Below are 27,067 nucleotides of genomic sequence, written 5' to 3' on the forward strand. Positions count from 1 at the left end.
ATGGTCAGCCCAGTATAAACCTTGTAATGGGCCCGGGGTGGAGACCACCAGCTCTGTGGCAGTCTCCTCACCATGGGGCTGGCGGGCCGACGGTCGGCCCACCAGCCTCGTAATGAGGCCCTTAGTATGGATTTTAGCCATGGATGTCAACTCACCGAAATGCCAGGTGTAGCGGAAGTGACATAACACGCCGTTTGACCTCCACTTTCAGTTATACACAAATACTTACAGATACACACAAAAACACACTTACATACACTCTCACATAAACACACTCTCACCTGCAAGCATGTACACAACTTACATTTGAAAGCATTTTTTACTTACCTCTGCTGCCATGGAAGGGCATATTCCAGCTAAATGTACTCAATTTTTATTACGCTAATAGTGAATAACATTTTATTATTCACTATTAGTATAAGTTAACAGAAAGCAGAGAGAGTGGAGCCTTAACTGACGTCCTAGCTGACAAGTGTTCCTGCCACTGAATTTACCACCTCTGAGGCCAGGGGTCGCAAGAGCAATGCCAGGTCTAACAAAGTACATTCGTAAATGACATCTATGACTAACACGCCTTGCGCCCTTTAGTGCTATCTCTGGCCATTATCCACTGCTTTTCTAGAAACCTCACTGGCAGCATTTTGAAATAGCCAGAGCAGCGCACCTTGGCTCTACATAGCTAATTGCACTTACATAAAAATTGTTGAAATGTTTTACTATTTTATTCGGCTTCGTGGTAGGAAATATAAAGCAACCAAGTGTCCCATCACTGTATACAACGGGGACCATCGACAGCGCACCTCATGGGGGGTAGGTTAAATCCTAATTTGTCAACTAGGTTTATTTTCCTTCTGTTGAGGATTTAGTAGCAACTGTTCTGTTCGTTAAAAGCCACGCATTTTTACAGCTCTGCAAGCCGTGTCAGAATGCGCTTGAAAAAGCAGTGAGAATTGTTATTGTGTTGCAATTTGGTAATGGCTCATTTTATCTTTCAGTTCTATTCAGAGTGTTACTCTGATGTTACATAGACATTCTGTGCATGAATTTATGGAACTTGAGTACAATATATAGTGCAAAAATATTTTGTGCTTATTTGTTTAATTTTATTTAATAATGTGACCTTAGAAGATGTTTTCTTATAATGCCATTCACGAACTTCAAGCTACAGGGGTCCAGAAGCTGAATGCCAGAGGGCTGTTCAGATACTCTTTCACAGAGGTGAGGAACAGGTTAGAAAATGCCATCACTGCCAAAAACAATGAGATTTCCGTTTGTCTGCTCTGAGAGTTGTGACATTCTCCACTAGAAAGTCACAAGTATGTTTCCAGCTCCTAAAAGCTACGTGTAGTATGCGATTCAAAAACCTCAAATAAATGCTACAATTCATCTCACCATGCTCTGACCTAATTGGATGTTCAAGTTCATGCATTAATACTCGCTTGCAAAAGCGTAGGGTAAATGTTAGGTGTTCTTGTTTTTGCATTTGGTATGTTGTTTGTTCAACTGTTGAACATCATAATGCATTTTGTAGACAAATACAGCAAAAATATTTAAGCTACTCATGGCTTACGATTACTCTCACTAAGACTTGCTTACAGCAGCTAGAAAATAGCAGGAAGGTGATTAGCTCCTTGACGCCCACCATAAGTACACATTTGCATTGATCTAACTTAATGATCCGCAATGCAGCGTGAAGATCTGTACTTTACTATAATTACGTTCATTTATCCATTAAGCTTATTTCTAGGCGTGTCGCACAAGCAGTGGCACATGTCTTTTTTCGTGAAAGTAAATTAAGTGGAAAAGGGAGTGCGTTTTGTTTTGCTGCTTAGATACAAAATAAATAATTTTCTGGAATTTCACATTAAGCTCTTTCTCTGCGTTGGTAAAATTTCAAGAGGCAGTCACCAGAATGAATGAAGTGTTGTCCTATAGCATGAAATATATGACTCCACCTGTGCCAGTGAACCTTTTGCTGGTTTACAGTCCTTAGTTAATAAGATAGGATTTAAAACGTTTAGGCTCGTGAAGCGCCTCTTTTCTTGAGCTCCCCTGCACCCCACTAACGCCACCATGTGTGTGCCCTTTTTAAGATACAGCACACAATGGCAGTATTAAGAAAAATAGCATCAACATTTGTGACGCTATTGTGGCGCTTTGCTCCACTAGCACCAAAATTCTGACGCTAGTAGAGCAAAGTGCAAGGAGGCTCATTTGTTCCAATGGGTGCTTCCTTTTAATGGCTGTTTTCAGCAGGTGTTAAAAATGGTGCCAAAAATAGCGCAATGAAATCTTGGAGATTTCATTGCACCATTTTTGCGGGCCTCTTTGTGCCAGAACGCCCTTGCAAAAATTATGCATGGCGCATGCATAATGAGGCGCAAAGGGTCGCAAAGTAGCGCAATGCATGCACTACGCCACTTGTAGATGTGGCAAAGTGTTTTTGGCATTCTAACACCACATTAGCGTCCTTAAATTTGAGCCTTAATACCGCGTTTCTTAATTAATGGTTGTGGGAGTGTTATCATTCTTCTTTTAAACATAGAAGAATCATTAGCACCAACAAAAAAAGCATTGGCAAAGTCGGTAAATACGTACAAACACAAGTATGAACAGACGCACAAAGACTGTACGCAACTAGTCTCTTTCTGTGCCACACGTATGCACCCTCTATTTTATTCTCTAGACTTGAGGTGCTGCTTTTATTATTCCCCAATCTTTCAGTGGTGTTGTGATGCAGCACCGCTGTGTGAGAAATAAAAGTAAAGAAGTGGCTTTGCTGCTGAGAGAAGTTAAGGCACATTGAATTTCCCATGGTTAATTCGGATGGATTTGTGAAAAGGTGTCAAGCTCACCAACAAAAAAGCAGGGCTTACAAACTTCCAACAGAGTCTCCAATAAAGGCCTGGCTTGAAACCCATCATCTGCTCAATATCTTCACTAAACCTGTCGACGCCTGCAATAAAACATAAAAATACATTGTGAAAATATTACATTCAAAGGGGAACAAACACTTCAAAGCACCCAGGAGATCTATCGATCTACCATAGACATTTATGGGCATTCAGTGCATTAACAGTCTTTGGGAGATTGTGTTAAAAAAAGTAAAAAATAAATACTCACGTAATTTGTAGCCTGGTGTATTAGCCACATTAAATAAAATAGTAGCAGCAAGAGATATTCTATAAGACAACCATTATCACCAAAACTATTAGGATGATATTTAGCTACATCAATTTTCATGCATAATGTGCTTGTACAATATGTGATTTCTAATATATACCATTGGGAAGATGTCACAACATCAAAGAATGCAAGAAAAGTAATTATAATTCTTAATGATAGCATATTTAGATATTTTTCATGTATTAGAAAACAAAGAACGCTTGCAGAAGATTTTAGCTACTTTAAAGTTTCCTGGGTTACTCATTAATTGAAACTATTAAATGCAGCATTTGTATCGGCAGTTAGTATCATCTACATTGTTTTCTCATCTATGACCTTTTCCTCCTAACTTTAGGAAGGCATACATTGCCAGATGCCCCAAGATACTCAAATATGACTAATACACAACCTTTTTTAAGATCTGGTCTGTTCTGTGGGTGACAAAGTGGCAGAGGGACAAGTGTTAATTGTCCAGGTTTCTATTAAAATGTATCACATAAGATGGTACTTTTTTGTTTGGATTTTTAACATAACAATCAATATTTGAAGATAATCCAAACATGCCAATACAGCCAAAAACAAAAAAAGAATTGGAAATCAATATTCCTTCTACATTGTCAATAGTAAAGTAAAAAAGAAGAGAATTAGGCCATACAGAGTAAGTCATGACGTTACAGGTATCTTCTCCTGGTCGAATTAAATATTTCTTCCTTTTTTCTTAAGGAGAGCATAACTCTCTATTGTTGTAGGCAGGACATATCTACATATAGTCCACCATTTGTATTTTTCTCTTACATTTCCTGGCTCTAAGAACCAATTATGTGCAGCTAATACTGCTTTTTGATTCCAAAGTTCGTTGTAGAGAGGAGTCGTTAATGTTGCATTGTGTCAAATAATTCAGAATGAGTAATCGCTGCTCACATTTCAGATCCAGACCTAAAATGTAAGAAGTCTTATAGGCTACGTCCACCTATTAAGCCAATTTTGTAGGGGCAACAAAAGTATTTTGTTCATAATTGTATATAATAGCTTATAATAATGCCAAACTGTTCTTCCCTCTTCTTACTTTCCAACATTCAAATTCCAATCTCAAGAACTTAGAAAATAAGTCTATTATGTCCCAACAATATGCTTAATAAGTAGCTTTAATTTCAATGTTTTGACCATTACCATCCTGGATCAACATGCTTCACTTTTCTGTAGTTGGGTTAATGATGCATATAGTTCCAAAGTTAAGATACCCATAGCCTATACTTTAGGCAAATATAAAGCAGATCATATCACCACAAATGAAAGCATCTGATATCCTCCAAAATTCTCTTCTTTATTAATTATGCCCAAAATATTATTCCCTGTGTGGTTTCTAAAAGGAAAGTGCAACAACGATAGGAAACATGGAGTTTTTATAGGTGATAATTATGACGTAGAACATACTTCAACTTCCTTGCATGAAGTAGGTGGCATAGTGATGTTAGATTTCTTAAAGCTTCTGAGCTGGAAAAAACATAAGATTGGTGGGACTGAGCAAGAACTTTGCTTTTTCAATTTTAACAAGGAAGGATCTTCGACTTGCAATGTTCTACACAGTGTACATCTTGCAATAAAACAAAACTATTTGAGATAAAGTATATTATTTAAAACTATAAAATATCACAGGGGAAACAAAGGTCTTTCCCCATCTAAATTCATTGTTCAAGAAGTATAGTAAGAAATATACGTAAAAGTCTAAAGTCGGATGCAAGTACACACACTCATGATAACATATAGGATCTTAGGGAAAGCATATTTTATTGTCATATCCTAGTCCTAAGCCAGGATAGAGTGAGGTCTCCTTAGCCACTTTGTTGGGCAAATGTAATATTGTAGGATCTTACTATACACCTGTTATACGGCTTTTAAGTCTAGTCATTTTAACATCTAAACATTTCAAATATTCATCAGTCCACTGAAAAAGTCAGTCTGAATTTGAATTTAAATGTAGGCATATGCCAGTTAACTACCTAATCACATAGTAGGACACAATTGATAATTTTCCCTCTGAAAAGATTGAATTTGGTATGTTTTCCAAAGACACCACAGAGAAATAACCTGTGCTTCAGTTATGTGTTTACCAACTTTCAAAAATATATAATGGTATCATCTGTAGGTGCTTCACTTGAAAGTCATGTCTGGTTTCAAATTCTACCCTTACTCTCTATCTAATAACTCCGATGTCTGCCTCTGTAACCTTGTCACCTCCACAGATACTGAGCTTTCCAATGTGTGACCAGACCCCTGCAACACTGTTTAGGAGGGAGATAGCCTGTAAATCTTCACCTACATAGGTCTCAGGCTCTGGGCAGTATAGTGGGATGTGGTAACCCCTTTTGTGTCTGAATTATAACATATACAAGAATTAACCATGACCTGAAATAGGAAAGGATTAATAGGCATATAGAAGAACATTTAACTGATGTTCATATGATTTTATCTGCAGTGCCCAGTGTGATCTTAGGTAGTAGAAGACTGGTATCTGTTGCAGAGTTGCTACTAGTGCACAAGCGTGTGTCATCATCTGAGCTCATATGTCCACCTGAGCTGCTACCACCCTGCACCAACTTTTCCGCCACATCTATCGCACCTGATCTTGTTGCTGCGTGGACTGTATACAACCGTTAGTCGCACGAAGTCCTTGCACAGACGAATACTCACAGATGGTGGGGCTGGATGACAGTGGCCCCCAGAGTTCTATGTATCCAACTATTTACCCAAACCTCCTCCTTTGTATTGAAAAAGAAAATGTTCCCATCCAGCTGGATGCAGAGCATAGCACGGAACAGTAAGGCATACTGGATTCCCATTTCCTGGAGCCTTCATTTTGCCGCCAGAAGAGAAGCCCTCTGTTGCTGCACAGCCATTGTGAAATCAGGGAAAATGGAGACTCAGGCACTGTCCACTGTATAGGGTGGAGCACTGCATGGCTGTCAAAGAATAAAGTCTTGATCCTGATAATGCAACAGCCAAGCAAAAATGAGACGTGGGGGTGCCGCCAGGGCATGAGGTTTCACAGGTACCATGTGCACCCTCTAATGACTGTAATGCTTAGACAGTCCTTCTGGAGCAACAATCCCCTACTGCCAGTCCTCCAGGTAGGTAAGCATGGATGAACTCTCAACGCACTCCTGCAGGCTCATTACCCTTATGCTATTCCACCTAAATGTACCCTCCTGGTCCTCAATGTGTGTTTCCAGAGTTTTTATCCACCCTGCCAATACATTCAGGTCAGTTGCATGTGCCCTGGACATGGGGCCTTATGTACCTAGGTCTGCCTCAACCTGTTTAAGGCAGTGTGTCTGCAGTCTGCAAATGGCCCATGTCCACTTCCAACATGTCAAATTTGGATTTCAAGACATCTCGTGTGGACCAAATGGTGGCCAGTATGGTGTTGAGTGTGTCCTCCTGCGGGGGACATGCTTTCTTTTGAGGAGCAGTGGTCATCTCACCTTCTCTGTGGTAGTGGTTTCTCTCCATTGCGAGGCCTGTGTTAGGTGGCCTGGGCTCGGTGTTGCTGAGTCACCATAGGTATACAGGGCGATTGCTGCTGGGGAAAAGAGGATCAATAAGTCTCTGTAGTGTGTGAGGGGGAGGATGAGTAGAATTCCAATGAAGCACCAAGTGCCTATCTGTGTACACAGGGAAGTCAGAATACTGCAGTTCCACTTGGGAAATTCTTCGGTTCTCCTGCTGTGGGGTAGGCCTCCACAAGCTAGGGTAGTATGTGTGGTGCAGCACCAACAAGAGGCGGGCCCCAGCACTCACCTCCATCCCCAAGATCACTCCAGGTCCAGAGGCAGCCACAAGGGCATCCACCTGGCAACAGGCCATTACAAATCTCCACTCTTAACTGGCAAAGGGGGGTGGGAGTCCTTGGCAACCCACAAGGGAGCAATATTGACAAGAGCCCCCCTACCCGCCTCCCCGCCTTGCAAGTCCAGCCTGGCGGTTCTCATGGCTTTTAGTCTGGCACTCTTTGCCAACAGTCCCAGCCCCACAGGCCACAATGTGCTAGGACACCCATTGCACAGTAACGGGCATGGTCCCTAGGTCACCCACAACATGGCCTGAGCTCCCTGTCCATGATGATAGCAGGTCACACATTGGACCCCAGGCGTGGCCACCACCAAGTCCATCACAGCAGCGGGAAGCTGCAAAGACCTCGGCCTCAGTGTCACAGAAGGGATCTCTCTATTGGAGGCGCCTGTCCAAGTTCACCACCATCTTATGCTGTGCCTGATGCCCTCCTCTTTCTCAGCTCTGTTAGCTTGTCCACTCCAAATCCACCCCTGTGCGAGTGGTAAGGAGTTCAAAATGGATGAAGTGGCACCTCTGGGTGTTCAAGTAGACTTTTTGGGGCATTAGGATAAGGTGAAAATCCCAAGGCCTGGGAGAGGACTGCACTAGTTATGACTATCCAGGATGGCGGCTAGCCCCACCCCATGCAAATCAGTCTAAATCCTGCTCTAGCTCAGACTGTCAGGCTGGACCCTCCCTGCACCGAAACACAAGCAGCAAATGACCGGTTTCACCCGGATTGTGTCTCTTCAGTCAAGTGTAGCTTGGTTCCAGTAGCATAGTGAGCAAGGGACCTACATTTGGGCATACCCTTGGTCACCCAAGGTGTTACACCAAACGTTCAAAAGGGGATGAAAGAAATGGTTTCATTAAGTAAACCCACGGGCATATGCTTGTAGTAGCATTCCAACTCACCATTCTTTGCCTATCATGCCACCTCAGTTTGGTCCCTGCAATATGCAAATCTGAAAATCCAGCCCACAAAAAACAGCCCACAAATGGCCCTCACACTGACCTGTGAGACCCGCCCTACTGCCACGTTCATATTTCCCTATATGCCAGTCTAACAGTGCTGGGTCTTTGATTTATCCCTCATATGAAAAAATTACCTAAAGCCTCACTTACCCCACTGCGCACAGGTAAAGAGAAGTGATCGAAAATTGAGAGAATCTCAGGGTTCTGGTGGCAGATGAAGTGGTCACAAAAATGTAATTTAGACACTTGCAGAAAGTTCAGTGATGCCCATGGCCTGCCAGAGTTTTAAAAGATCTGACCCTTTCCCTAGCTGGGACTGGAAGCCAGTGGACAGACAACAGCATTCTGTGTAGCAAAGGGTCCTGGAGCTTGCAATCCCATATGCTGGCTTTCATGTCTTCTCTCACATGTGAGGCACTCCTACAGCTTCAATATCTCACAGGAGTTCTTTCTCAAATAATTAATGAGCTACCATTAAAGTTCATAAAGTTTTGAAGAACTACAAATAATTATATATATGTTAGAAGTTTGTATCTACACAGGATTCTCCTCAAACACATATTGACCTACAAAGGATTATTAATAAATAAGTAGATATGTGTGCCTGCCTTACAACTGAGTGGAATTATGAACTTTAAATGATAACTCATGAATGATTTCAGAAATACCCTCTATTAAATACAAATAATTGAAAACGCTCAATTGGGGTTGGGTGCTGGAGGTGAAGGCGCTGGATTGATTTCCTCATCAATTAACTTGTGGATCATTGTCCCTACAGCCTCACTTTCCCTGCTATAAATGAGTAGGGAGAGGTGGCGAAAAAATATCAGGCAAGCAAAAGCCTCAGGATTCCAGTGGCAGATGATGTTGACTTAAGGGATTTATTGAGGCAGCTGTAGGGACACACCTTGGTGAGCAAGTTCTGATTAGAATTGCTACTCACAAAATGTAATTAAAGAATGTGATTGTGTATATCAACACATCTAGCAGAAGTCAATGTGTGATCTGTAAGTGACTTGAGGAAAAAGATGTAATCATTTACAGCTCAGATACCAACTAGGTGGTCTAAGAGTGCACAGAGGAAAAATCCCAAAGACACTCTTGGCTACTGATGGGGCAGCTGCAATGGAATGTTAGAGAGTGTTTGGAAGACATGCATGATTCCAGCACAATAGCTAAAGATCACGAAGGGAGATGCTGGGCTGTATTGTGGGCACTTAGCAGGCAGATGTTGTGGACATAGAGAGTAAGTTAATCGCAAAAGGTTAAGAGTTCAAGGGTGAAGAAAAGATAAGCTCATATGTCATGAAACGAAAGCAACTCTATGCAGAAGATAGTGGTGAGTGGTCTTTCGCCTCATAATGGCAGTGGTTTTGACCTAGCAAGCCCAAAGTTGTGTAGGATATTCCAGTCCATTCCTTTCCAACCTTCTTTTATGATGATGTATTCGAAGGTAGCCATTGCCACAGGAAGTGTGCTTTCAGTTTCATGCATTCTGAACCCTGTTCAATCCACTGCAATACATAGTTCCCTAAAAGAAGAAAGGGTAACTTTTGCTCCAGAAAAAATCTGTTTGTTTTATTTATCAAAATGACTACGTCCCTTGGTAATCTGTACCACATTTTAATTCTAGCCAATGTGCCTAAACACATAGAAATTGTGTCAACCTCCTGCACAAGTCCAATTTATTCTGAATTATTTATTTAACTTCATTCAGTCCTTGCTTAGAACTTAGCATGGCACTGGCTTGCCTGTCATGAACATCTGTGCTTATATTTGGAGGATGATGGATGAACAGATCCCCGGCTCATCTTTCCCTGTGATGCTGCACTGCTCTTGTCCCTGTCTTCTCCTTGCTTTTTACCCTGTTTTTTGACTGCCTTCTCTTTGCTTTTCCTTCATTCCCACCACTTTCGCCTCGCTTGCTCCCCCCATTTTGTGTGTGCCTTCCCCTTGCTTTTCCCTCATTTTCACTGCTTTCTCTTTGCTTTTTCTTCCTTTTTTGTGTGCCTTCTCCTTGCTTTTCCCTTGTATCTCACTGCTTTTCCACCAATTTTTGTGCAGCCCCTACCTGCAACTCTGGACCATCACCTCACTTCCAGAATCCTGAAGGACCCTTAAGACCTGGCTGTTCGAATGAGCCTCTGGGACCTGCAAGTGCATGGATACACTGTTGGGTGATTAGCATCACTTTACAAATCCTTGTTGATTGATAGATGAAAGTCAGGTATCCACGTTGAATTTGCTGGACCCTTGCACTCTGGTGACACATAGGTCCTCTGAACCCTCCAAGAACATCTGTAGGTAGGATGTATCAGAAATAGGGATCATATCACTGACATGATAATGAAGAGATAAGGTTGTGTAGAACTGCACACTTTCTTGCCACATCCACCAACTTAACTTATCTAAAGGCAACTTCTCTTTCCCTTACCAATTTTAATGTATATATTGAAACTTTTCTCACCATCCGGAGACAGGAATAGTTTATGCTTAAATATTGCAGACACAACATAACGATGATCCTTTGAATGACTGATTAGTTAGCCCAATCAATTTACCTGCTTATTTGTCTGCTTAGAATAAAAATAAAAACTGCATGTATCAAAGCTCACTCCAATTAAATGCTCAGAAGATTCATAATATTCACGCTGATCTGAGTGCTCAGTTTAGTGGATCTATCTGGTGCTAACTTGTATGAAGATTTTGTGGAGAGAAAATTATACTTCTACTAAAGGCTGAGAATTTAAGCATTCTCTGTCATGAAAACCTCACATTTCCATTAGAATATTTTTGCAGCACTCCAAAATAAATAAGTTACTTATGTGTCCCTGCATACCAAGATGTAAGGCAGTACAGATATGTTAAATTTTAGAATTAACTGTGAGCATAAACTCACATATTAGTGTTTTATAAAATCAAGCAACATGTCCAACCAATGACAATGAACAGAGGTCAACCATGTAATCTTTGCATGGGTGCCCAGCAGAAGCCAGGAAATGCCTCAAGGCCCTTGATGGTTAACATATGAGTCTTCTTGGCTCTGTCCCTCGGTCATCATAGTAAAAATAATCCCTTATGTCATCTAAAGATAAATAATATCAGCCTCACCATACTTGGTGCTCCAACTGCATTTCGTTGGTGTTCACAAGTAGGCCATCTTTTCTAGGTGTTCTAGTCCATGCTGTACTCTGCAGAGGGCACTTAGATCACATGTTCAGACAAAGCCTTAAAGCGCACCTCTTTAATACGTAGATCATTTGCGTGGGCAGTAGGCAGAAAACACCTTCAAACTGTGGCAAAGACCACTAGAAATGGCATGTAAAGTATGCTTTATCTCTTCTTTTATTTGCTAACCAACAGGGTTGGACTGGGAACCCGAAGCCCTGGCAAATTTTGTCAGACCAACCCCCTTGTGATGCATAGCAAGCAAGCCTGACCACTACAAGGAGGGTTAGAGGGGTGATCTCCAACCCAAGAATATTTGGAAAAAATGGTGCATTCTCAACACATTTTTCATTATAAATTCAATTGAATTCGTTTTCAAACATAGTAAATGATGATCTTACAGTGCACCAGGATATGGCAATCTTTAGTGTATTGGGGCTCTTCAATGATTCCCTCACTATCACCCTCCCACACTGCCTGCTATCTCTACATACCCCTTGTCTTGCATGAATTTCATTGGTTGTATAGCGCCTATCTTACCAGCGTAGGGTGTTGGAGCTCTTTACATCACACACAAGTACTAAGACAATAAATCATAACTGTGTAAATCAGTGTATGGAAAAAATTATATAAGTCAAAGGGGACTACAAGGTGTAGGATTCACATGCCATCCATACTAGGAGGCATTTTTTTAGAGTGCTTGGCCTGGGGAAGCATAAATTCAAGATTCAGAATGTAACGCAGTGGATAGGGTTGACTTTACTAATAAGAAATTAATTCTACCCAAACAAACTCCTTTTAGCAAAATTAGGATAATGAAAGACTGGTAAAAAACATAACTTTCCAACCTAGATTACAATTGTAATTTATGAACTGCACAGTAAAAAAAGGATGAACCCTCTGCGCAACCTAGATGAGTCAAACCTGCCACTAGACAAAATTCTGTTTTTTCTCCAGTTGGTACATTAATCACAAGACTTGTTTTGTTGCACGAAAACTGTCTGATATACAAGGAATTCTGCAGTGCTTTTAAAACTGCTGCACTGCTACGAATCCGGCCTCTCAGTAACAAAAGTAGCCAGCCACACTTCCAGCCTCCCAGGGAAACTCAAGGTGCCCAATACAGCCAGTTTGGCCTTAATACCCAATTCACTTTGAAGAGACTTGTTCATATATATTCAGGGGCATGATAATATAGGCAACTGTGCAATTTATAAAGTACATATTTGCAAATTAAAATGCTGATAGTGTTTGTTGACCATATGCTTCAAACATAAAGTGAATAAAATGAAATATAAAATAGAGGTGGCTTTATGATCATTGCACCCAGACACTGAAGTGTGCCTAACCAGCCATGCATATTATGTCAGAGTGAATGAAAAAGGCCTTTACCAGGCCTGTGTCATTCATGTTAATTATGCTTCACACAATACACATGAAATGTCTGCAGTGTTGTCTTCATTACAGACACTAGGGGGCAGATTTACAAAGTTGTTATGCAACACAGCACAGTAACCAAAATTGTTGTGCTGCACTGCTTGAGAGGGTGGGGCAGGACAGCACAATATCTACAGAGATATAATTCTTCTACTCTCTTTCCTAACACTGCATAGTGCCACACACACAGTCTGTGTTAGGACTAGCATAAATTTTGCAGTCCCGGCTTGCGGCAAGCAGAAGGAGTGGTATCAAAAATAATTTAAAAAACCCCACTTACCTGAATGCTGCGTGCCGCTCCGCTCCTCCGTCTTCTCTGCCTTGTCACTGCAGGCACAGGCTCCCAGCCTACCCTGTGGCCAATCCTGATGCTGCTCAAACCAGCATCAGGATTGGCTGTGAGCGCAACAGCCAGGGCACTCCCAGGCAAACTGGGAGCCTGTGCAGGCTTTCTCCGGACTGGCAACTGTGTTGCTGGGCTGGAGAGAGCCTACTGCGCATGTGTGTGCCGGCACGAGACAGCCTGCCAAACACGTATGTGCTCACGGAGGAGAATGCTGAGCACTGCCCTTCACTGCTCATCACCCCCCTGACCCTGCCTTTTTACCAAAAAATTATAATACACACAGTGAGGGGTGACCCTCCTCCACCATAATGGAGGAGCCGCCCCTGAAGTTTTGTACTGAATGGTTATTCTTTAATCATAAAATACTATGCTTAGACAAACTATAAAACTTTTCCAACTTTGAATGTGTGCTGTACATGCAGCTCGGATGCAAAGTCAGAAAAGTGTGTAGAACATAAAAAAATCTCCTTTTTAATGCCAGTTTCAAAAAGGCTTTTTCATCTGTCTGAAAGACCTGTCTACAAATGGTTGATACAGACTTGCATCAAACCTCATGGGTGGTGGTTTGGGCATGCCCATGGACCATAATGGTGCATACCCCTGAAGCAAAGTAATGCAAAGCAGCACTTCCACTGCTTTGCATCACTTTAGTGCTACTATCCAGCGCAAGCAATGTTTTGTGCTGGAAAGTAAACCCCCAAATAAACATTTTGAACCGCTTTGTGCCAATTTTGTGACTGAAACCAGGAAAAAAATGTTGGTAAATCTGCACCTGTATGTTATAAAAGGGAGACAGTTAGCACAAACATAGAAGCCAAGTAAGGGGTGCAGAGTTGAAACATAGATTTTCTTTAGAAACAAAGAATTTCTATGGACGTGTAAGATTTGTGGGTGTGTCAGTGAGAAAGTGGCTTTGGTTTACAATGTTTTGCACATTTACTTAAGCAAGTACATACTAAAGTCCGTTTACAAAGCAATCAGTGTATTTAGCACATTGAATGCTTTGTGACACCAGATGAACTTTTCTCTGCATTTGATGTACTCATCAGTGGCAGTGCAAAACCACCATTCACAGACACTCAAAAAACACCTACCTCATAAAACTGTATGGTGCTGGATGTTTTTTGTAACTCCCTGAGAATTTAAAGATGGAGGCCTGTGGTGTTCAGAAGGCATCTGTCCATGCATATGCATTAGTTGAGTGCAAACTTTGGGCCTCATTTACAAGGCCTGTGGCGAAGGTCGGCTCAGCAAGTGCTTTGCTGCGCCACCCTGCACCACTGGGAAAGGGCAGAAATGATCCATATCTACAAGATACGGTGCATTTCTGTCCTCTCCCCTGCGCTGGTGCACAAATTTCTGCAGTGCGCCAACGCAGGCAACCTTGCACCATGGTGCAAGGGGGCCTGTGTTGTGGGGATGATTGTTTTTGTGCAGGAAGGGACACCTTCTTGAACAAAAACAATCATGAGAGGTTTCCTCTTTCTATGTGTGCTACAAAATGAGTAGGAATTGAGATATTTTTCCCCGTTGTGTCACTCTTCCGCCACCCCTGAGGTGGCATAGGAAACCTGACGCATCCCAGACTTGTAAATCTGGGAATGCGTCAGCTTCCTTTGGGTTCCATGGGTGTTGCGTGGGAACACCCAAAGCAACACCTATGGAACACCCATTTCACGCAGTGTTATGTGTGAAAGAGGTCCATATTTACAAGGCCAGGAAAAGCCACACATGGTGGCTTTGCATGGCCTTGTTAATATGGACTGGGACACTGTGCCACCGGAGCGCAAAATGATTCTCCGTTGGTGCAGTGTGCTTCTAGGGCCTCGTATATGAGGCTCTTTATTTTTAAAGAAGTCATGTCCCTTAAAGAAACTTGGCGACTGTAAAGAAATTGACTCATTAAATAACATGGAGGACAGCATGCAGTGCTCCCATAGGCAACTAGGTGCTCCCCCTAATGCATGTAGCAGGCATTCAAACAAGCATTTGCAATGCAAAGGGTCTCGCGTTTGCTCAGGTTAGAGGTATTTTCATTTTAAACTCCTAATCAGAATTTTTCTTGCCACATAAACTGAAAAGTAAAAGAGTTTCACATAAGCGAGCCAATGGTCACCATGAAGCGTGATGTAAACACACAAAAAGAAACAGAAGTTTGCTCGCAGTGAAACGTATCGGCAAAAGTGCAATTATCCATGTACCTGGCAAAAGTGCAATTAGCCATGTAACAGGGTCGATGTCATGCAAAGCAAACGACTACTGCCCAGCGAGATCGTGCTGCCTGTGAAATAAAGAGAAAAAGTAGTCCAGAAACTATAGGGAAAACATGGAGCTGCCTATGTTTTCAGTAATTGGCCTGTGGGCTCGAGGAGGGCTAAACACCGGAAAAGGCATGACGTATGCATGCCTTTCACTAATAAAATGAAACGAATTGTAAAATGCAAGCCCACCAACCAACCAAACTGATGGGTGTGGTTAAAAGCTCATAGGCAGATTACACCAGGGACAGAGCACATTGCACTCGACCCTAAAAATGGAAGTTGTCTCTCACAGGCTGTTTCCATTTTCTGAATGGCTGTCACCTATTTTGACAGTGATAGATCATTGGTTCATTCCACAGTGATTTGTTAGGAGGAAATGGACGATCTTTTCGCACACCTCCGCCTACAAAATTGCAAGGAGTGTAGAAAGTACTTTGTGAGTTGGTAAGAAATTTCAGACACGAAAAGTCCAATGGTTTACACTATACAGCACAATTTTGCAGTAGAAAAAAGTGCGATATTTTGAATTACAGCTTGTCTGACCTCAAAATATTTGTACAGCAGGCCCTGTGTGGCAGTTGTTTGGAACCTTCCTTTAAGCACTTGTTGAGGTCAGCAAAGATTATTCACATAGTCTGACTAACTTTCCATTTCGTTCACAGTTTCTTGAAATATGTAAATAAGTACTAAAGTCCGACTACTATGAAAAGTTGAACTTTGACTGAATTCAAATCCCAGAAGTAAAACACTCAGCCAGCTTATTACAAGAATCACAGTAACAGATTGGAGCCCTGCCAAATACAGATGATCACAAGGCAAAAACGGTAAGGCGATTTCAATCAAGAACAGAATACACTTTTCAAATGTGATCTAAATGTTTTAGCTCTGCTGATCTCTGCCAAAATGTCATGCTTGTCTCCAGGCGGGAATTAACTTCCTGCGGGGTCAGTCGAGCAACTGGGGGTCCAGAGAAAACAGAGGTGGGCTAAACAATGCCAGATTTCATTCCACAAGTATTTAAAGACAGCCAGGAGCAATGATACACATCTCTTTGTAATGGGCAGATCATACTGCCTTTCTTAAACATTTATCAGCAGCTGAAAAGACTATTCACTAATGCAGCAACAATGGGGCGAGGAACTGTCAAGTCAATATGTGAGCTGCAAAAAAATATTGATTTTAATCTACACAAGATAATTATTCTGTTAGAGATTTATGGTTAATAATTTCCTACAATGAAACAACCTTAAAATATAAAACTAATATCATGGGTCAAGCCATTTGTAGTATCGCATTTCTCTCACTCAACCATAATATTACCAAGCGAGATCAACTAGTTAGTTTTCCATATCGTCAATGTGTTTTTTCAATATTTTTTTTACTTCCACTCAAGAGGGTCACCCGACCATCTGCAGGGGGGGCAACATAATCAGGGAGCCCCATACAGCCCAGGTCCAATGAATATCTGTATGAAATGGGAAACCCAGGGGGGCCCTATTTCATTCTGCATGGAGGCTCCATCATTTTGTGTTATGCCACTGACCTTCTGCTATGAATGTTACTACTAAACAAAAATAAAAACAATGTGAAGCAAATTAATGAAAGGAAGATTTTTAGGAAAAGTCAAGAGGGAGCAGTAAAGTGCCATACAGCTGCTTTCTTGTCCTTTCTATAGGTCCTTCAACCTGTTAAGAAGGAACTCTCAAAATTTCATTGACAAGACACAATTCTCATTTCATACCCAAGTTCAAAATGTATGTGATACTACCATTTCAATGTTCAATCCTCCAATATATTGTTAAAGGCTCTGCATGCCAACAGGAGGGCTCTTCCATTCGTAATCTCACTAGCTATCTAAAATACCAGGTTATGCAGGTACCTAGATTTAAAATATGTGAAAATTGTAAAATTGCACTTGCAAGCAAAGGGTCAGCTAACTGAGACACGGCTTCTAGAATTTAAATCTGTGCACACTTGAGTACAAACATTGCTTCACCAAGGTCACATTACATCACATACCCTCACACTTACTAGTAGAGTGCAGTCCACTAAAGGGGAGTTCCATGTGTTGTGCATGCTTATTTGAGGGCACAGTATCAGTGCCCTTTAACAAAGAAATAAGAGCTGAACCTGCAGTGGTAACTTGCACCTTCCCTTCAACTGTTTAAGACTCCACTCAGCTCAAAACTGTGTCAAAGACAGTGGGACGAGCACTGAGGGTGCTAAACTCAGTCTCTGACACATTTTTGGGATGTCCAGGGCTGTATCATGCATAAGGCCCTCTTTCCCTGTGTGTGCCACAGCACAACTTTCAAAGTGTGTACTAAGTGCAAACAAGGACAGTGTGCCACATTACAAAGAATGCGTTGCATCCAAGGCAGCTGCGAACTCACTCTGCCCTGGGAGCAGCAAATTCAAATGAAATACGGAGTGGCTTCTTCAAAGTCGCTCTGTGTTTCATAGTGCAGGGGGCATGCTGTCTGCTTGTTCAAGAGGGGGGAAAGATCCACTTGCAGGCAGGAGTCAGTGACTGCACCTGCCTGTAGGGGTATTCTGGGGGTCCATGGGACCCCCTTCCACCCCTACAGAGAGCTTCCTTTAGGAGGCACACTGAAAGTACACCATCTTTTCATGGCACACTTTCAGTGCACCTCCAAAGAGCCTCTGTGCCCACTACCCTAAAATGGCATAGGCATAGAGGTAAACTATTGCCCTCATTGGCACAGGACTATGCCCCCATGCAAATGAAGGAATGACATCTTATGATAGTGCTGGTGCTACATGTGCGCCAGGGTCATCAGTATTACAGAAATGGCGTCACAAGTTTCTGCGCCCCTTCTGTAATATCAAAGTGCCCCAGGGGCAAATAAAGTGGGTGCATACACCCATTGTGCCCACCTGGCAGTTGTGTTATAGGGCAGCTTGTGTCTTAAGTAGTTTGAGAAATGAAGTGGTGTTTTTTTTCTACCTTAGACAGTGGTAAATGGATGCTTGTTACAGGAACTTTGAAGATGTGCTGCTTTTGTCTGGAATTGTAGCAGCATTTGTTTGACATCTAAAGCTAACAACATAACATAAAACAGTAACTAAAAAAGAGCAACTTAAAAATGCAATTAAAACATAACAAATCACATCACATCAAAACAAAATAGTCAAAACAGAATGCAACACATCATTTGTAGTACAGCACAACAAAATCAAATTGTAATAACGCAGCACAAAAACACAGAAACATACAAACGACACACTCCCACCACAAAATATGACACCCAAAAAATATGGCTGAATGATCTTGTTACATATTACCACCTACAGAATCCTGCTTTTATAATACAGTGGTGAAAGATGTTGTGAGCAAGCACTGCCTTAACTTACCGCCAACATAAAATAGCGCAATTCAAAAATTGTTGTGATTTGGCCCTATGTCTTAATGTAGGTCTCCCAGTGCTTACTTTATGTGCTTCAGCCCAAATGTGTATAGATGAGTATGGTAGTTTAATTTATAGACATTCAGTTTTTTGCCTAGAAGGAAAAGCCATAAGCCGACGGTTACTACAAACAGTGATTTAAATTGGACGGTACTGTCCTGTACTGAGTACCAGCACATTTTTAATGTGAGCGGGAGAGTACCTGCACTTCTAAAGATAAAGGTAATATTTTTAATTGTAGAGTACCGGCACTTCCTAAAAGCAAGCAGGTACTCTGACACTGAGTACCTGCAATTTTATTTTTACGTTTCAAGCACTGACTACAAACAAAAAAGAAAATCGAAAAGCGTTCTTGCAGTGGCAAACCGTGATGGATATACCTTCCACTCAAGTAGACTTGCCTTCGGAGAAATCAGTACTGTCCAGATGACTGATTTACGCTCTATGGAAATTTTGCCAAAATAACTACATGCTGTTAAATCAGATAAAGTCTCCAGGTGACAGGAATTTGAATAATCCTCCCCACGTCTTGAGTATAAGCGTCACAATTTGATAATAAAAAGAGATAATTTAATTGGAACACAAGCCCAAACTCGACAGAATTGTCTGTTGCTAATAGGAACTCAAAATAAACACACCTCCCATCTATAGAGAAAAAAATATAGGACTGCTTAATAATAATAATCCACAAATAGTTATAGAACCATAAGATTGGCAAAGAACTGACGAACACATAGCTAAATGCATGAGGCATAAAAACATCTCCCATGAAGAGCTGGTAAAACGTAAGTCCAGATAGTACGGATAAATTGCTATTCTTCATTCTTACGTATTTATTCTAACTCCAACAGATTTAATAACAGAAACAAACACCCGCCCCAAGAACCTTCTAAATTCCCGTACAAGATCCTAAAGTGAGTAAGCCTGAATGAACAATAATTATCATTCGTTTATTGGACTTGGTTTAAAAAAAAAAAAATCAACAATGCATTAAAAAATACGGATAAACCAATAGAAAAACCTACTCCAGATCAAAACATATATTTTCCCAGGACCACATTCCCTCAGAAATATTGGATGGTTGGCTAAGGCTGTCGTTCCATGGACTCTGAAATTAAAGTTCTGACAGAAAAAATCCTCGAATAAATTTTGGATCTCAACAATACGTTCTTTGAATATCCAGGTTGCGCACCGTCAACAACCTTTCTAAATGGCAATTCAGAAAATGTACAGTTCTATAACATTTAATACCAGTCACACGTTCGCACTCGTGCAGGACTTTTTGACAATACAGGGAGTGCAGAATTATTAGGCAAATGAGTATTTTGACCACATCATCCTCTTTATGCATGTTGTCTTACTCCAAGCTGTATAGGCTCGAAAGCCTACTACCAATTAAGCATATTAGGTGATGTGCATCTCTGTGATGAGAAGGGGTGTGGTCTAATGACATCAACACCCTATATCAGGTGTGCATAATTATTAGGCAACTTCCTTTCCTTTGGCAAAATGGGTCAAAAGAAGGACTTGACAGGCTCAGAAAAGTCAAAAATAGTGAGATATCTTGCAGAGGGATGCAGCACTCTTAAAATTGCAAAGCATCTGAAGCGTGATCATCGAACAATCAAGCGTTTCATTCAAAATAGTCAACAGGGTCGCAAGAAGCGTGTGGAAAAACCAAGGCGCAAACTAACTGCCCATGAACTGAGAAAAGTCAAGCGTGCAGCTGCCACGATGCCACTTGCCACCAGTTTGGCCATATTTCACAGCTGCAACATCACTGGAGTGCCCAAAAGCACAAGGTGTGCAATACTCAGAGACATGGCCAAGGTAAGAAAGGCTGAAAGACGACCACCACTGAACAAGACACACCAGCTGAAACGTCAAGACTGGGCCAAGAAATATCTCAAGACTGATTTTTCTAAGGTTTTATGGACTGATGAAATGAGAGTGAGTCTTGATGGGCCAGATGGATGGGCCCGTGGCTGGATTGGTAAAGGGCAGAGAGCTCCAGTCCGACTCAGACGCCAGCAAGGTGGAGGTGGAATACTGGTTTGGGCTGGTATCATCAAAGATGAGCTTGTGGGGCCTTTTCGGGTTGAGGATGGAGTCAAGCTCAACTCCCAGTCCTACTGCCAGTTCCTGGAAGACACCTTCTTCAAGCAGTGGTACAGGAAGAAGTCTGCATCCTTCAAGAAAAACATGATTTTCATGCAGGACAATGCTCCATCACACGCGTCCAAGTACTCCACAGCGTGGCTGGCAAGAAAGGGTATAAAAGAAGGAAATCTAATGACATGGCCTCCTTGTTCACCTGATCTGAACCCCATTGAGAACCTGTGGTCCATCATCAAATGTGAGATTTACAAGGAGGGAAAACAGTACACCTCTCTGAACAGTGTCTGGGAGGCTGTGGTTGCTGCTGCACGCAATGTTGATGGTGAACAGATCAAAACACTGACAGAATCCATGGATGGCAGGCTTTTGAGTGTCCTTGCAAAGAAAGGTGGCTATATTGGTCACTGATTTGTTTTTGTTTTGTTTTTGAATGTCAGAAATGTATATTTGTGAATGTTGAGATGTTATATTGGTTTCACTGGTAATAATAAATAATTGAAATGGGTATATATTTTTTTTTGTTAAGTTGCCTAATAATTATGCACAGTAATAGTCACCTGCACACACAGATATCCCCCTAACATAGCTAAAACTAAAAACAAACTAAAAACTACTTCCAAAAATATTCAGCTTTGATATTAATGAGTTTTTTGGGTTCATTGAGAACATGGTTGTTGTTCAATAATAAAATTAATCCTCAAAAATACAACTTGCCTAATAATTCTGCACTCCCTGTAAGATGGGCAGACAAATACGTGCATTTTTAATGTGTCCATTCGCTGAGCATCCCAGAAGTGCTGGGCAGAGCTTATATCAAATGGTACATGTAAAAACCCATAGAAAGAAAGAATTGGGAGCCAGATATGATGATAACTAGAGAGGTTGCTTAAAAATCACATTAGAGACTTTAGGAGTAATAAATATGTATATTATTTTTAATATAATGAAAAATGTTAGTTTATTGCTCATACTCTTGCAACAAAAGCACCAAGAAATACCACAGCCATTAAAAAGGGATTCATTATCATGAGGTTAACCAGTGGTTACTTTTATCACTGAAATGAACTTGTTGTATACGTTGTTTGATTCACTTTAACATACAAATTATTTAATGAGGATGGGGCCTGTGGTATAGTGTGGCGTTTAGGTGTTCTTCCACCTTTTAGATTGTCCAACATGTGAAATAATGCTTAAAACTATTGCTGAATGTTTTAAGGACTTAGTTTTTGTTGTCGATTCCATGTTTTGGACGTCCTTTTTCTATAATATTCCTTGACACCTATGCCTGAGATACGGAAAATCCACCAGACTCTATTTAACCGAGTTCAGATATCATCCACTTACTCAAATCTGTCTCAATTTCGGGAAATACACGCACTGCAATTAATATTGTAGTGTGAAGCTGAGCGTGGCACGGGTACATAGACACCACTGTTCTCATTAGATCGATTCATTGCATTCAACATGCATGACTTGCACTGCATTTAGTGAAACTGCTAAATCGTTTCAAAGGCTTCTTGGACTGCGCGTCCACATTAACTGCAGACTTTCACATGGCTGCTGTCAAAAATCATCTCTGCTGTCTGCACTGGCCCACTGTGGGTCATGGTATATCTATGCGTCACATCTGCAGTTGCTGTCAAAACGATGCCATTGATAGACCTGCAGATCACTATGTACTCTACCACATTCTGAGGTGCACTTCAAAGTCACCATGGTGTTCTCCTTTGTAATCTTCTATGGTAGTAGGTATCTCACCCACTAACACTCACGATGTGTGTGTCCCTAGGTCCTATGGCTCATATGCAATACTGTTTACCCTGGCTCCCACAGTTTAACAAACATGTAATGCTGAGACTTGAATGACTTGCCAACATTAATCCGAATGTCTCTCGGATGAAAGCCCTGCACGTGATGCACTGGTTTAGGTTTGGCATCACAGTGGTCCACTGTGAATGGGTTGGCCCAAACCAAAAGCAAATGGGTTGCCCAACCAACATTTCACTTTAAAGCATTCTCATCAAAAGTCACTCCTGATACTTTAAGTTAATCATTTATCAAGTATGTGGGGGTAAAGGGAGGCACTTGAGACATGAGAAAGAAATTACTCACACTTTGCAACAGCCCGTCTCTACTTCGCCGCTATCCATTATTCTGCCTTTATTGTTGCCCCAGTGTTCTATGAGCAAGCAGTGTGGTCCAATGGGACTCTTCCCAAGATCCATCCACATCACATTACGTCTATATTTTTTATCACAATATTAAAGTCAATTTGTTGTGGTAGTGAAGAGTACCTTCTGCTGTTATCAGAAACTGTGTCAGGAAGACCCATGATTCCTTAGATTTACTGGTACATTGGATGCATTCAGTAGCCAATCAGAATCAACACTCTAGGATGGCACTTAGAGCCAGTGTACACAAGGACATATAGAGATATAGAATAAAGAAATTTTTAAATAGCTCTGCATGTACCAAGTAAAACAATTCGACCTTATGGAATAAATGGAAGTATAGGTACACTAGATATCAGATCTCCAGAAATTCTGAAAGATAGTTGTTAGTGAAAGAAATGTGTGCCACAGCCCGGAAACAACAGAATATAATACACAGCAGTGTCAAAGAACCCCGCATTTCAATTTTGAATGTGAACGATTTCAGAATACATAAACAGTCATTGTAATAAGGGCAATAATTGTATTGTTTCTTCCCTAATTTTCACAGTAATATTTAAGAATTAAATGTATAATACTTGCCATAAAACCATGAAACACCAATGGCTTCCATCAGAACAGCAAATAAGATGGATGTGCCTGCTGCAAATGAGTCCAATAGTGTGAATACATAAATTCCACCCTGGAAAAGAATAAGCCAGTATTCAGAGCGTGTCATCATCTTTGTAAGAAACATGTTCTTCCCATCTTTTCGTTAAAACACTTGCTCAATGAAACTGAAAAAAAGTGTTTTGTCTAGGACTACTGTGGAGGATTTAGGGTCAGCTCTACTTGAAGAGAGTCTGAAAAATGCTGAATTTCTTTATAAGAACAACTTATGTAGATATGAAGATATGTAATTATAAGAGATAACATTTCCTCAAAAGGTAATTAGGATCTCAATATTTTTGCAAAAATGCAATGTATAATCTGAAAGAGTGTTCCTGTGGGTATTGTGATCCGCCTTCATGTTTTTGCGGTGGTGTAGCTTCAGGGTGGGTGGTTGGGATGTTACACCTGACTTAAAAATGTATTCTGTTGTGAATAGGTGGCTACAAAGGCAATCAGTCAGGTATGGCGAGGTGTCTGGCAGATTTCACCTGGGAGTTTTACATACTCATAGACATAAAAATAAAAAATAGACACTCTCTCATGTTTTGAAGGTCTTAAAGAATGTTGATTAGTTTGAAAAATATTGTGCCTAACAACATACACTGCCCCTTAAGCCCCTCTCATGCTGTGCTGGATTGTTGGGAAATCTGAAGTTTACCCCCCAAAAAAATCTACTGAACAAGCTACACCCCTGATGTTCTGCTACACAAAGATATTTTTTACAATTATTACCTATTACTTTCCTATTAGATCTTGTGTTCTTTCAACCTATGAATTTGAGAAAGAGCCACATTTAAAAACAATCTAAAATGGGAGTCACTTATTAACTCATTATGGGCCTATGGGCTACATCACTGTCAGTCGCACCGCACCTCTTGTGAATGCCCAAAGTAAAACCTTTCACATTTAAAGATACACCTGACTCAACCACTATATGACCGAATTATACACAGCATGTTCCTGGTACACTGCAAAAAAGTCACATTTTTGTTTTGGGACAGTAGTGTCTCCAGGAGTGAATTTTAGGGGGTGTACAAGAGGTTACAGATCAAACTGGTGGGATCACCTACAATGGGTAATCACAAAGATTGTGTGAAAGTATGTACATATATATTCACTGAAAAAAAGATTAAAGTAACATTGTGGTTAGGAGAACATTTTATTGACAGGGTAACATTTTAAATTAAAAAAAACACTGAAATTTACCAGCTATAGTTGCCTCTAGTAACTATAACTTTTGCCACAAAGTAACTATAACTCACCCCCCCACCATGAATAGTGTTGCCATTGGTGATGTAATTTTAGATGCTGCAGTCATGTTATCAGTGATTGTTAGAAATGGGGTCTTTGGTTGGCAGTCAGGTTACCCCCTGACCAAGCAAGGACCCTCACTGTAGTCAGGGTAAGTCACACACAATCCAAATGATTCTGTGCCCACCCTGTGGTAGCTTGTCACTGAGCAGTAAGGCTTAACTTAGAAGGCAATGTGTAAAGTATTTGTGCAATAAATCATACAATACCACCATATAGCACCACAAAAATACATCACACAGTGTTTAGAAGAATATATAATATTTATCTGGATAATTGCAGGTCAAAGCGGTCAAAGATGCAATAAGTAAATGTAGAAATATCACTGAAAAGTGAAATAAAGTGTTTGAAGTCTTTAAAAAGCAAACAAAGTCTCTTTCAAGCACAAAGTACCTGGTTCGCGTGAAAAATCTCTGTAAAGGGCCTCAGAGGAGAAGCGTGGAAACAAAGGGGTGTGCGTCAATTTTTGTGGGCCGCACACAATGATGCGTTGTTTAGTTTCCACGCAGGGACGACTGTGCGTCATTTTCCGGCACGCGATCGTGGATCCTCTACGGGTTGCGGGGTTTTCAGACTCCCCGGGGACGGTGCGTCGATTTCCTGCACTGGCAGGATAAAGTCACAGGAGCTCTGTTGATCCGGTAGGTGTTGCGTCGAATTTTCTACCGCACGGCAGGCTCTGTGACAAGTTGCTCTCTGGAAGTCGGGCTGCGTCGTTCCATCCTGGCTGTGCGCGAGCCAGTGGGCCGTGCGTCGAAGTTCCGGTCGCTACGCTGGCGCTGCAGCGATCTTCACATTGCGAAGTTGGGCTGTGTCATTCCGGTTCGGCTTGCGGTGAAATTTTCACCGCGGTGCAGGCTGTGCATTGTTTCTGGCAGGCTGTGCGTTGAATTTCGCCTCACAAGGAGTCCTTCTTGAGATTAAGTCTTTTTGGTCCTGAGACATTTAGGGAGCAGGAGGAAAGCTCTATCCAAGCCCTTGGAGAGCACTTCTTCACCTCAGCCAGAGAGCAGCAAGGCAGCAGGGCAATAGCAAGGAAGCAGTGCTTCACAGAAAGCAGACAGGTGAGTCCTTTGGGCAGCCAGGCAGTTCTTCTTGTCAGGATGCAAGTTATGGTTACAAGTTTCTTCTCCAGGAAGTGTCTAAGTTGGTTGGGGCAGAGGCCCTGTTTATATACCCAAATGTGCCTTTGAAGTGGGGGAGACTTCAAAGAGTGGCTTAGAAGTTCACCAGTTCCCCTTTCAGGTCAATCCTGTCTGCCAGGGTCCCCCATTAGGGGGTGTGGCAGTCCTTTGTGTGAAGGCAGGCCCTCCACCCTCCCAGCCCAGGAAGACCCATTCAAAATGCATATGTATGCAAGTGAGGCTGAGAATCCTGTGTTTGGGGTGTGTCTGAGTGAATGCACAAGAAGCTGTCAACTAAACCCAGCCAGGCGTCGATTGTAAGGCACAGAAAGATTTAAGTGCAGAGAAATGCTCAATTTCTAAAAGTGGCATTTCTAAAATAGTAATATTAAATCCAACTTCACCAGTCAGCAGGATTTTATATCACCATTCTGGCCATACTAAATATGACCTTCCTACTCATTACAGATCAGCAGCTACCACTCAAACAATGTATGAGGGCAGCCCCAATGTTAGCCTATGAAGGGAGCAGACCTCACAGCAATGTAAAAACGAATTTAGGAGTTTTACACTACCGGGACATGTAAACTACATAAGCACATGTCCTGCCTTTTGCGTACATAGCACCCCGCCCTATGAGTTACCTAGGGCATACCTTAGGGGTGTCTTATATGTAGAAAAAGGGGAGTTTTAGGCTTGGCAGTTACTTGTAAATGCCAAGTCAAATTGGTAGTGAAACTGCACACACAGGCCTTGCAATGGCAGGCCTGAGTCAACGTTAAGGGGCTACTTATGTGGGTGGCACAATCAGTGCTGCAGGCCCACTAGCAGCATTTAATCTACAGGCCCTGGGCACACATAGTGCTCTCTACTATGGACTTACAAGTAAATCAAATAGTCCAATTGGGTATGATCCAATGTTACCATGTTTAAAGGGAGAGAGCATATGCACTTTAGCACTCTTTAGCAGTGGTAATGTGCGCAGAGTCTTAAACCAGCAAAAACAGTATCTAAAAAGTGGAGGGAAGCAGGCAAAAAGTTAGTGGTGACCACCCTAAGGCTGTCAGGTCTAACAGTGATG

The 27,067-nt window shown here is 41.5% G+C and overlaps 1 protein-coding gene across 1 annotated transcript in view; it reads right to left on the reverse strand.

Moving 5' to 3' along the window:
• SLC6A2 (solute carrier family 6 member 2) overlaps positions 1-27,067 on the reverse strand; it is an 821,779-nt gene that overhangs the window by 45,830 nt on the left and 748,882 nt on the right. Inside the window, exons 11-12 of the mRNA XM_069216273.1 lie at positions 23,483-23,582; positions 2,856-2,956 (exon numbers count right to left, since the gene is read on the reverse strand). Of these exons, the coding sequence (XP_069072374.1) occupies positions 2,856-2,956; positions 23,483-23,582 (201 nt within the window). The remainder of the gene's footprint in view (positions 1-2,855; positions 2,957-23,482; positions 23,583-27,067) is intronic.

Source organism: Pleurodeles waltl, chromosome 12 (assembly GCF_031143425.1).
Source record: "Pleurodeles waltl isolate 20211129_DDA chromosome 12, aPleWal1.hap1.20221129, whole genome shotgun sequence".
Lineage (NCBI taxonomy): Eukaryota > Metazoa > Chordata > Amphibia > Caudata > Salamandridae > Pleurodeles > Pleurodeles waltl.